Raw genomic sequence first — 11,903 nt, 5'->3', positions numbered from 1 at the left:
CGGTCCATAGACTGAATCGATCTGGTCCCGCAGGCTTTTAACATCATATAACATCCACAAATTAAACAATACAGAGGAGACAATTAGTAAGAAGATATTCACAAGTTACATGACAGCAAACTTGTATGACCCACGCATGACGTTAATGGTCCGAACATATCGTTCATATTCTAAACGGTATGAGATATTTTGATTCGGTTGGAAGATTCACAACACGTCGAGAGCGATTTAAATTTTGTTACATTCTCTCTAATAAGAGAGGAGAATCATATAATTTAACATAACAAGAAATATTATAATTCGAGGATAATATAATAAGACGAAAAAACGAGAGAGAAGACTTATGACTTTTGATGATCGGCATATTGTATATTCAACTATTTTGATGATAGGCAAATTGTATATTCAACTAAGGACTAAGGAGACGCCACATAAAGCAGAAAGAAACGTTTGTTGACCAATGACTTGATGACTCAGGAGCATGTGAACATAAAATGAGTCGTGTAAGTATCCCATTGGTTTAAGACATTTTCTCTTTGTGCTTCACTGCCTCTTCTTCTATTTAAAGAAGTAAACACACCAATGGTCTTGTCAAATGTTTCTTAATTTTTCACTCATTAAGAGAAAATAACTTTTTAATTTTTAGTTTCTGAAGAGATCTTCAGGATGCCCGGAGGAGGATTTGCAACGGCTCCGGCGAACGGAGTGGAGTTTGAGGCAAAGATAACTCCTATAGTAATCATCTCTTGCATCATGGCTGCTACCGGTGGCCTAATGTTTGGCTACGACGTTGGTGTTTCCGGTATGAATACAATATTAGTTATATTATAATATACAAAAAGTAGAAGAAAATTTGATAATACAAAAAGTTGTGATAGTGCAAGTTTCTCAAGTAATGATTTTTCAGTAGAACTTGCTATGTTCTTACCTATCACAAACAACTTCTTCGGTTGGAACATTTTACCTAAAATTTAAAGGACTATTAGAAAACACTTAATCAGAATGAATTTTTTCACTAACTAGCTAGTTCAATATATTCATCTATTAGTCGAAGTAACAAAATAATCTAAAGTCTTACGCTTACAAAAGTTTGGCAACTAGGGGTCTAGACCGTCCTTGTTTTTGCTTTTGATAGTATAATGACAAAACTAACGTCATAGGTTTTAGTTTTTCTTTTTCCTTTACAGTAGGCTTTTTTATTTTAATCGTCTACAATATATGCACACTTATAACACATCCGCGGGACTAGTAAACTATATTATTATGAATTTATGAGTATGAAATCATGAGTATCCTATAAGTGGTAATGAAATTAAACGGTGAAAACTAGCAAGGAAAAATAAATGAGATAACATCACCAATCTATGTAGGCGGAGTGACTGCGATGCCGGACTTTCTCAAAAAGTTTTTTCCGGTAGTTCACCGGCGAGTAGAAGCCGGCGGAGATGAAAACAACAACTACTGCAAATACGACAACCAAGGACTACAACTCTTCACATCATCTCTATACTTAGCCGGTCTAACCGCAACGTTCTTCGCATCATACACGACGAGAACGCTCGGACGAAGGCCAACGATGCTCATAGCCGGACTTTTCTTCATCGTCGGTGTGGTTCTCAACACGGCGGCTCATAACTTAGCCATGCTTATCGCAGGCCGGATATTGCTTGGTTGTGGCGTTGGGTTCGCTAATCAAGCCGTGCCGTTGTTCTTGTCGGAGATTGCACCTACTAAGATCCGAGGTGGTCTTAATATTCTGTTTCAACTTAACGTCACTATTGGTATCCTCTTCGCCAATCTTGTCAACTATGGGACCGCCAAGTAAATATCTCTTTTCCTCTTATCTTTTTTTTTATTATACGTTTAATAAAATGTGTGGAAATAAACCTAGGGTTTGAGATCTTTTAACGAAAAAAAGAAACAAAATAAATTCCTAACAAATATATGGATAATTCTATAAATTTTGTTTTTTGATAAGGAACTATTGAAAATATCCACATGGATGTCTCTTTTACACAACCTTTTGTTGTAAGAAACGATTTCGTTACATATACTTTCTGAAGTTTTCCAATTTTTTATACCCTTTCTGTCAAATTTTTCGCTATCCGTGTGTAAATATCGCTTCTTTTTATAAAAAAATATATATATATATATAAAAGAAGGTTTCTCCATATTCCAATCTTATTACCATAAGTAAAAGCATTTTATCTTTTTTAAAGTAGATTAAATAAGTCTTCCGTAATTTCGGCAAATTCTATCCACATATGCCTACGTCTTATATAATACACGGAACGTAGCCCATTTTTCACGTCATACCATACCCTAAAGAAGTAACAATTTTTTCTCTGCATTGACTTTCAACGCCCATGAATTATGAATGATGATGATCTGTCCGTGAAGCCGAGTAAATGGGCTTAACTAATATAACAACCTAAGCCCATAGTGGAGTTAAATATGGAGCCCACTAAATAAATAAAATGATATTGCAGGATAAGCGGAGGATGGGGATGGAGGTTGTCGCTAGGTTTGGCCGGAATCCCGGCGCTTCTCCTGACGGTCGGAGCTCTACTGGTGACGGAGACACCCAACAGTCTCGTCGAAAGAGGTCGTCTCGATGAAGGAAAAGCCGTCCTCCGTCGTATTCGAGGCACCGATAATGTCGAACTAGAGTTCGCCGATCTCCTCGAAGCTAGCCGTCTTGCCAAAGAAGTCAAACACCCTTTCAGAAACCTTCTTCAACGCAGGAATCGCCCTCAGCTCGTCATCGCCGTCGCTTTGCAGGTCAGTTCTCTCTTTTACTCAATCCGGAAAGTTACCGGAGTTTAATTTGTAGTCGAAATTGAACGGAAATTGAAGGGAAACTCTCAATTTGGGATCCAGGAACCCTAAATTGTGAAGCCAAACGGCTGAAATGTCTGCTCAATATCTGGAAATTTGATTCCGTTTTGTTAAATTCCAAAGCTAAGGTCTCAATTTGGGATCCTGGAACCCTAAATTGCGAATCCAAACTACTAAACCATGTGCTCAATCTCTGGAAATTTGATTCCTTTTGTGTTAAATTTCAAAGCTTTTCTGTTGGTAAATTCCCTAATCATTGTTTTGTGGTGATTACATGAAAATTTGCAGATCTTTCAGCAATGCACTGGAATCAACGCTATTATGTTCTACGCTCCTGTTCTGTTCAGTACTCTAGGCTTTGGCAATGACGCTGCTCTCTACTCTGCAGTGGTCACTGGCGCAGTCAACGTTCTCTCCACTTTGGTTTCAATCTACTCCGTTGATAAAGTTGGTCGCCGTGTTCTTCTCCTTGAAGCTGGTGTACAAATGTTCTTCTCTCAGGTTGTAATCGCCATTGTCCTCGGCATCAAAGTCACAGACCATTCTAAGAATCTCTCCAAAGGGTTTGCGATTCTTGTCGTGGTCATGATCTGCACTTATGTAGCTGCTTTTGCCTGGTCATGGGGACCGCTCGGGTGGCTAATCCCTAGTGAGACTTTCCCTCTAGAGACACGTTCTGCGGGACAGAGTGTTACGGTCTGCGTTAACCTGCTCTTCACTTTCATAATCGCTCAGGCTTTCCTCTCCATGTTGTGCCATTTCAAGTTTGGGATATTCATCTTCTTTTCGGCGTGGGTCTTGGTCATGTCTCTGTTTGTGATGTTTCTCCTACCTGAGACTAAGAACGTGCCTATCGAGGAGATGACAGAGAGAGTGTGGAAGAAGCACTGGTTCTGGGCTAGATTTATGAATGATCACAATGATCAAGCGTTCGTGAGTGGTGATGAAACCAAGAAGAGTAACGGTAAATCTAACGGCTTTGATCCTTCAACACGGCTCTAATTGGTTAAAACCAAAGTAGAAGCAGAAGAGAGAGGACAACAGGTGATAGAACCACCATATAGATAAAGGCAAATACAGTTTTTATACACTACTTATAATTCATTACTTCAATCTGCGTTTGTGTATATCTAAAGTTTCTTGTTCTTTTCCTTTGTTGTGTAACGAGTGCTCTGTTTTTTCTATTAAAGAATGACAATGTGTATACTTCAAAGTCCAAATGTACGTTAGCTGATTTTTTTTCAACAAACGATAAGCTCACCTATGTTAATGGGCCTAAAGTGGGTTTATTATAGGCCTGTTATGGACATTAACTAGATTTTCTTGAAAAAAGCTATCACATCATGCACGTAACCCATTAACCTTTTTGTTCCCACACGAACAAAGGCGTTTTACATTCCTAACCGGCTTTTTTCATTTGACTCGAAATATAGACTGGTTTTGAAGTTACAGTCACTGCGGAATGCTGCAGTGATCAAATTGCTAACTTGACAAAAAAGGTTTTATCATAAAGTTAGAATTAAGATTTGTAAAGAAATCCCTTTATCCAAGGTGTAGGAGGAAGAGTAACTGCAAAGTATAAATATTAGAGATGATTCAAAATTAGCAGACCAACCAACTTGACATTCTTTCCTTACAAGTCTTCCAAACCATCTGAACACTTAGCTACTTATAACTAATTATTATTTTGGAAGTTATTTACTTTTGATTAGTTTCACTTGAACATGTTTTTTAAAAAAGTTGTTAAGCGATTGACAAATTGATGAGTTTTCAAAAAACAATTTGTTAATAATGACTGACCTTATGTCTTATATATTAGATTAGGTCCCAGCATATAATGTGAGATTCCTAACATCACTTCAAAATGATATTTCTTCTATGATTCTATCTAAGTCATTCATATCAATAACTCCCACAGTAAAAAAGTAACCTTGGATCAGATGGATTTCAGTTCGGCTAATCAATGTCTTTATTTTTTTGGCCTCTGATTTCAGATGGATTTGTTAATGAGTGGGGTTAATCTTACATTCGTGTGTAGCCACAAAATAGTTTGCGTATATATAAGCTTCCAAATTTACAAGTCGGTATTAGAAATTAAAAGAGAAACAAGTAAAGTAAGCAATCTTTGTCAGTATTTTGCTTTTTAGTTACTCCTTTCTCCAAATTAGCCAACTAACCAATTAAGAGAAAGTGGCCTCCTCGGTCTCATACATGATACATACACCACTCACATTCATACCTCCTTGTTTATATATACATACATAAAAAAAGAGAGAGAAATTAAAGGAGAAAACCTTGTGGGGCTCTAGACCAAAGAAGAAGAAGAGACAGAGAGAGTTGGCCGATGGCGGCGAAGATAGTGGCGGCTTTGGTGTGTATGGTGGTGATGCTACGGCTGAGTGAAGCGGCGGTGTACAAAGTCGGCGAGTCAGCAGGCTGGACAACCATAGCCAACGTGGACTACAAGCTATGGGCCTCTACCAAAACTTTCCACATTGGTGATACTGTCTGTGAGTTCCTTAATTTCTTACCATCATTATACATTAAGAACAAGATACAGCAGATATTGAGTGTCTTCGTTTTATTTCTGTCGAAAATGTGAGCCCCTCCTCCAGCAATCTTTGTTCTTTAAGTGCGTAAGCTTTTGGTTGAAAGTAAAGTACCACTCACGCCCTAATCATTGTGACTTTTAGGTTACTAAATAATATTAAGGATAAATACGGTAAATATGTTTATATTATTGTTTTCAAATGACCTTTATAAGTTTAGTAGTGAATTAACAAAAACAGGGTTCTTAACTTATGTTTTGAGTTTCTAAATATGTATATACATTGGACCCCCAAAATTTTAGAAAAAAATAATTTAACGCTCAAATATGTGTTTAATATATATTTTGCGCAAAGCATTCAAATATTTAAGACGGTCCTGAGATTTTTACTGGTCTTTGACATTCTTAACTGAATATGAGAAAGAAAAAAAAAACATAAAAGAGCACATATGGTTAGGTTATTGTATATTTCTAGTAAAATAAAATAGATAAACATAGACTATATGCTCTCTTCTTTTTTTCATTTTATGCACGTATATAAAATGTTATTAGTTTCATGAAAATGTGAGTAAAGCGATATAGTTTGAATCTTGACAGTGTTCGAATACAACCCACAATTCCACAACGTGATGAGAGTGACGCACTCAATGTACAGAAGCTGCAACAGCTCAAAGCCAATCTCCACATTCACCACAGGGAACGACTCAATCACACTCACAAACCACGGCCACCATTTCTTCTTCTGCGGCGTTCCCGGCCATTGCCTCGCCGGTCAGAAGCTCGACCTCAACGTCATTCACCCCGCCTCCTCCACTCCACTCTCTGATCCTCCGATTTCCTCCTCCTCCACTTCTCCTCCGTCGACTCCTACCATTCCTGCAGCCGGAGTCCCCGGTTCATCTCCTAGCCATGCCGCTTCTCTCCCGAGTGCGGCGGCAGCTGTGGTGGCTCTCTTTGTCTCTTTGGTCTTTGCAGATTTTGCTTCTTAATTAGGATTATTATTATATATACATTGGAACTATGTCATATAAGTTTTTTTGTTATGTTGTTTTTTCTTTCTACCCTCTTATTCTTTTTCTTTAGTTAATGCAAAATGTAGAGACGCTCCGTCATTAATGAAAGAAAATTGAGAACGTACTAACGAATTATATTTTGTGAAATTCGTTAAATAGGCTAGTTTTGTTATACGTACGCATATTTTTAAGTTTGAACCCAAGTTATTGATAGGATGACAACACTAGTATGGTAGTACCAACCAAAACCAAGTTCCTATCAGAACAGAGTCATCAAACGACGTCACTTCGTTGCTTCCCTCCAAGTCTGCGAATAAATCGGACATAGGCCATTATGCTCTCAAGCCCAAAGCGGCCTCAAGTCATGGGCCCAACAACAGCTGTTCTGCAACAAATCAGACACAACGGATACTTGTTCTGCAAGAAGAAGACAAACTTAAATGCAGAGCAGATAAAGCAATGTTAAAATCAGAAAAGCAGTTTCCCAGAGTCCGTACGACTGAGACTCAGAACAGATTTGAAGCTCTATCATCTCTACCTCAAGATTAACGCAACCGATAGATCTTTGCCATGTGGCATTAGGGTTTCTACCTTTCTTTCATCTTCTTCTAGTATAAATATGATGTTAGGATGTAACAGCCACTCTAAGTTTATGAGAATGAAGTTTCAGATTTCTTAAAATCCTTTGTTTAAAAATCTGTTCATGGTATCAGAGCCCATGGCACAAGAATCCATGGAGCCTTATACTTCTCCTTCTCTTAACATCACAAATTGTGTCACCATCACTCTTACACAGAAGAACTACATTTTGTGGAAGACTCAGTTTGAAGCCTTTCTCTCCGGCCAACGTTTGCTCGGTTTTGTAAACTGTTCCACTCCCAAACCTTTTCCTGTGATTCGGACAACAACTGCAGAAGGTGTTCAGACAGAGTCTCCAAATCCGGATGCAGCAAAATGGGACCAAGTCGACCAGGTCGTTCGTTCTTGGCTTCTTGGCTCCTTCTCTGAGGATCTTCTGAGTCTTGTTGTTGACTGCACCACTTCACAAGATGTGTGGACCTGTCTTGCCAACCATTACAACAAAGTCTCCTCTTCTCGTCTATTTGAGCTCCAACGCAAGCTTCAGACAGTCACGAAGGGTGAAAAACCCATGTCTGAGTTTGTTCAGGAAATCAAAACGATTTGTGACCAACTCTCGTCTATTGGCCAACCTGTTTCTGAAAATATGAAGATCTTCGCTGCTCTCCATGGTCTTGGGCGTGAGTTTGAACCCATAAAGACAAGCATTGAAGGCTCAATGGATCAAACTCCTGTTCCCACCTTTAATGACATCATTCCTCGTCTCGCTGCTTACGATGACCGTCTTCAAAGCTATTTGACCTCTTCAGAGGCTTCTCCTCATCTTGCCTTCTACACCAACAGGGGAAGAGGTCAGTATAATCAAAGAGGAAGCAGAGGTCGAGGACGAGGCTCTTCTTTTTCAACTCGAGGACGCGGCTTTCATCAACAGGTCACTTCGTCTCATGCTTCCTCTGATGATGAAAACCGACCCTTTTGTCAGATCTGTGGCAAAAGAGGACATGATGCTCTAAGCTGTTGGCATCGCTTTGATAACACCTATCAGCGACCTGATGTTCACAATGCTTTAGCTGCTCTTCGTATTACTGATGTCACAGACCAGTCAGGTCAAGAATGGTATCCAGATACCGGAGCTAGCTCTCACATCACCAGCTCTCCAAGCCATCTTCTTCAGTCTCACCCCTATACCGGATCTGATGCAGTTATGGTTGCCGATGGAAGCTATCTGCCCATTACTCACACTGGTTCAACAGTCATTGGTTCCTCTTCAGGTAAGATTCCTCTGACTGATGTTCTAGTTTGTCCTAACATAGCGAAATCTCTTCTTTCTGTGTCAAAGGTCACAAAGGACTATCCCTGCTCTTTTGAGTTTGACTGTGATGGTGTTGTTGTTAAGGACAAGGTCACAAAGAGGTTACTAGTGCTGGGAAGAAACAGTGATGGTCTCTACAAGTTGACACCAAATAAGGTTCCCAAGCCACAGGTGCTTTACTCCTCTAGACAGCATTCAGCGAGTGCTGCTGTTTGGCATAGGAGATTGGGACATCCGAGTGATCAAGTTCTGCAGTTTCTAGTCTCTTCTCAAGCCATTCCTCTAAATAAAAGTACAAGCGTGATGTGTCCTTCATGTCAACTTGGAAAGAGTTCAAGGCTTCCCTTTGGTGATTCCTCCTATGTAGCTTCTAGACCTCTTCAACGGATCCATTGTGATTTATGGGGTCCTGCACCAGTTGTTTCTGTGCAAGGATTCCGATATTATGTAATACTCATTGATAGTTGGTCTCGCTACTGCTGGCTTTATCCTCTGAAATATAAATCAGACTTCTGTTCTACTTTCATTATGTTTCAGAAGCTTGTTGAGAATCAGTTTAATACAAAAATAGCTACATTTCAATGCGATGGGGGTGGAGAATTTACAAACAATCGTTTTGTGAACCATCTGCAAGAATGTGGAATCCAACAATTTATATCTTGTCCACATACTCCACAGCAAAACGGCTTAGCTGAAAGGAAACACAGACATCTGCTTGAGCTCGCCCTTTCCATGATGTATGAGAGTCGTGTTCCACAGAAATATTGGGTTGAAGCTGTCTTTATTGCAAACTACGTGATTAATCTTCTCCCAACAACAGCTCTCGAGTCCAAAACCTCTCCGCATCAAAAGCTATATAGTAGTCCTCCTGATTATACTGCTCTCAGAACCTTTGGATGCGCATGTTTTCCAACCCTTAGAGACTATGCATCAAATAAATTTGATCCAAGGTCTTTACACTGTGTTTTCTTGGGGTATACTACAAGATACAAGGGCTACCGGTGCTTGTATCCTCCTACTGGAAGAGTTTACATCAGCCGGCATGTCCTTTTTGATGAGGAAGCTTATCCCTTTCAAGACATCTATGTCTCTCTACAGCAAAAGATCAGTACACCTCTGCACTCAGCTTGGATTAAGTCGATATCTCTATCTGTTGCTTCGAAAACCGAATCAAGCTCAGTTGACACTGGTCCAATCTCCTTTGGTTCCTTAAGTGAATCAAACTCTCAGAACTCACCTTTGTTCACTGCAGCTGACTTCCCTCCTCTCACTGCTCCAAGCACATCAAGTCATCCAGTTCAGATAAGTGTGACTACTACTGATGAAGACGGATGTTCTGGGCGTACGGCGTGCTTTGATCACGATCCTATAGGCGACAGCATCTCGTTTTCACCAGCTAGGCCAGTCACACCAGATAATTCTCTGTCCGAATTCCCGATTGCTGCTCCACCATCCAGCTTGTCTCCAACAGCTTCTGATATACCCTCAGTTCTAGAGGTTTCAAACGATTCTCAACATCCCATGATCACTAGATCAAAGGCTGGTGTCTCTAAACCTAATCCTCGCTACATATTACACACTCAGAAGGTTTCATACCCTGAACCCAGGACAGTCACAGCTGCTCTCAAAGATCCAGGATGGACTGATGCAATGCAAGAGGAAATGCACACCTGCAGAGTCACCAAAACCTTCTCGCTTGTCCCTTATTCACCAGATATGAATGTACTTGGCAGCAAATGGATTTTTCGAACCAAACTTAATGCTGATGGTTCTTTAGACAAGCTCAAGGCTCGCCTTGTTGCTAAGGGATTTGATCAGGAGGAAGGCATTGACTACTTAGAAACTTACAGCCCTGTAGTCAGAACAGCAACAGTTCGTGCAATTCTTCATACAGCAACAGTAATGGAGTGGGACATCAACAAATGGATGTCAAAAATGCTTTCCTCCATGGTGATCTTACTGAAGTTGTCTATATGAAGCAACCAGCTGGTTTTGTTGATAAAGCTCATCCTGATCATGTTTGGAAGCTGCATAAAGCTCTCTATGGACTTAAACAAGCTCCAAGAGCCTGGTTTGATAAATTCAGCAATTACTTACTTGAGTTTGGCTTTGTTTGCAGTAAACAAGACCCTTCACTCTTCGTGTATGCTCATAAACAAGATGTGATCATGTTGCTTCTCTTATATGGTTATAACAGGTAACAAGTCTGCGGCGATGGACAAGTTTCTTACCGATATCAACAAGCATTTCCGTATGAAAGACCTTGGCCAAATGCATTACTTTCTGGGAATACAAGCTCATTTCCATCAAGAGGGGCTATTCCTTTCACAGCAAAAATATGCTGAGGACTTGCTTGCTGTGGCCGCGATGACTGACTGTGCCACAGTGTCCACACCATTGCCACTACAGCCTCACAAAGTGCCACATCAAGACAAGCTCTTTGAAAACCTAACTTACTTCAGAAGTCTAGTTGGGAAACTGCAGTATCTTACACTAACAAGACCTGAAATTCAGTATGCCGTGAACTTCATCTGTCAAAAGATGCATGCTCCAACAGTTGCAGATTTTCATCTCCTAAAGAGGGTGCTTCGATATATTAAAGGCACAATCACAATGGGGATAACTTTCAGAAAAGAAACCGACTTCACTGTTCGAGCCTACAGTGACTCAGACTGGGCTGGCTGTCCAACAACACGCAGGTCAACTAGTGGTTACTGCACCTACTTGGGCAATAACCTCATCTCCTGGTCTTCAAGAAAACAAAATACAGTCGCTAAGAGCTCCACTGAAGCAGAGTACTTATTTCTTTCTGAAACTGCCTCAGAACTTACCTGGATTGGAAATCTCTTAAAGGATCTAGGTATACCGCTTCATGTTACCCCTGAGCTCTACTGTGACAATCTCTCTTCTGTTTATCTAACAGTAAACCCTGCTTATCACGCTCGAACAAAACATTTTGAGACTCATCACCACTATGTTCGAGAACGTGTGGCATTGGGGTATCTTGTTGTGAAACACATCTCTTCCGAGCATCAGATTGCCGACATCTTCACAAAGTCCTTGCCGGCGGTCGCTTTTGTCTCCCTGAGATTCAAACTCGGCGTTGATACTCCACCACCACCAAGTTTGAGAGGGGTTATCAGAACAGAGTCATCAAACGACGTCACTTCGTTGCTTCCCTCCAAGTCTGCGAATAAATCGGACATGGGCCATTATGCTCTCAAGCCCAAAGCGGCCTCAAGTCATGGGCCCAACAACAGCTGTTCTGCAACAAATCAGACACAACAGATACTTGTTCTGCAAGAAGAAGACAAACTTAAATGCAGAGCAGATAAAGCAATGTTAAAACCAGAAAAGCAGTTTCCCAGAGTCCGTACGACTGAGACTCAGAACAGATTTGAAGCTCTATCATCTCTACCTCAAGATTAACGCAACCGATAGATCTTTGCCATGTGGCATTAGGGTTTCTACCTTTCTTTCATCTTCTTCTAGGATAAATATGATGTTAGGATGTAACAGCCACTCTAAGTTTATGAGAATGAAGTTTCAGATTTCTTAAAACCCTTTGTTTAAAAATATGTTCAGTTCCCTAGCCCTAACCCTAACCCTAACC

General features: G+C 40.3%; 2 protein-coding genes across 2 annotated transcripts; both read left to right on the top strand.

Moving 5' to 3' along the window:
• The first annotated feature begins 540 nt into the window (after positions 1-540).
• Positions 541-4,087, top strand: LOC18013397 (sugar transport protein 13). Its single transcript, XM_006394813.2, has 4 exons — positions 541-802; positions 1,371-1,821; positions 2,490-2,781; positions 3,127-4,087. Exons 1-4 carry the CDS (start codon positions 667-669, stop codon positions 3,838-3,840), a joined length of 1,593 nt encoding a protein of 530 aa, XP_006394875.1. The 5' UTR covers positions 541-666; the 3' UTR covers positions 3,841-4,087.
• A 1,027-nt stretch (positions 4,088-5,114) lies between these two features.
• Positions 5,115-6,487, top strand: LOC18013456 (mavicyanin). The gene is made up of 2 exons (XM_006394812.2): positions 5,115-5,348; positions 5,984-6,487. Exons 1-2 carry the CDS (start codon positions 5,183-5,185, stop codon positions 6,373-6,375), a joined length of 558 nt encoding a protein of 185 aa, XP_006394874.1. The 5' UTR covers positions 5,115-5,182; the 3' UTR covers positions 6,376-6,487.
• The last annotated feature ends 5,416 nt before the right edge of the window (positions 6,488-11,903 follow it).

This window comes from Eutrema salsugineum, unplaced genomic scaffold, assembly GCF_000478725.1.
Source record: "Eutrema salsugineum unplaced genomic scaffold, Eutsalg1_0 scaffold_6, whole genome shotgun sequence".
Classification (NCBI taxonomy): domain Eukaryota; kingdom Viridiplantae; phylum Streptophyta; class Magnoliopsida; order Brassicales; family Brassicaceae; genus Eutrema; species Eutrema salsugineum.
This window is presented reverse-complemented; position numbering and strand designations above follow the sequence as displayed.

Excerpts from the sequence above, each read along its gene's own strand:
- LOC18013456 (XM_006394812.2), top strand. The coding sequence starts at position 5,183 with ATGGCGGCGAAGATAGTGGCGGCTTTGGTGTGTATGGTGGTGATGCTA. Across the intron at positions 5,349-5,983 it reads CCACATTGGTGATACTGTCT|TGTTCGAATACAACCCACAA; the intron begins GTGAGTTCCTTA and ends GAATCTTGACAG.
- LOC18013397 (XM_006394813.2), top strand. The coding sequence starts at position 667 with ATGCCCGGAGGAGGATTTGCAACGGCTCCGGCGAACGGAGTGGAGTTT. Across the intron at positions 803-1,370 it reads CTACGACGTTGGTGTTTCCG|GCGGAGTGACTGCGATGCCG; the intron begins GTATGAATACAA and ends CAATCTATGTAG. Across the intron at positions 2,782-3,126 it reads TCATCGCCGTCGCTTTGCAG|ATCTTTCAGCAATGCACTGG; the intron begins GTCAGTTCTCTC and ends GAAAATTTGCAG.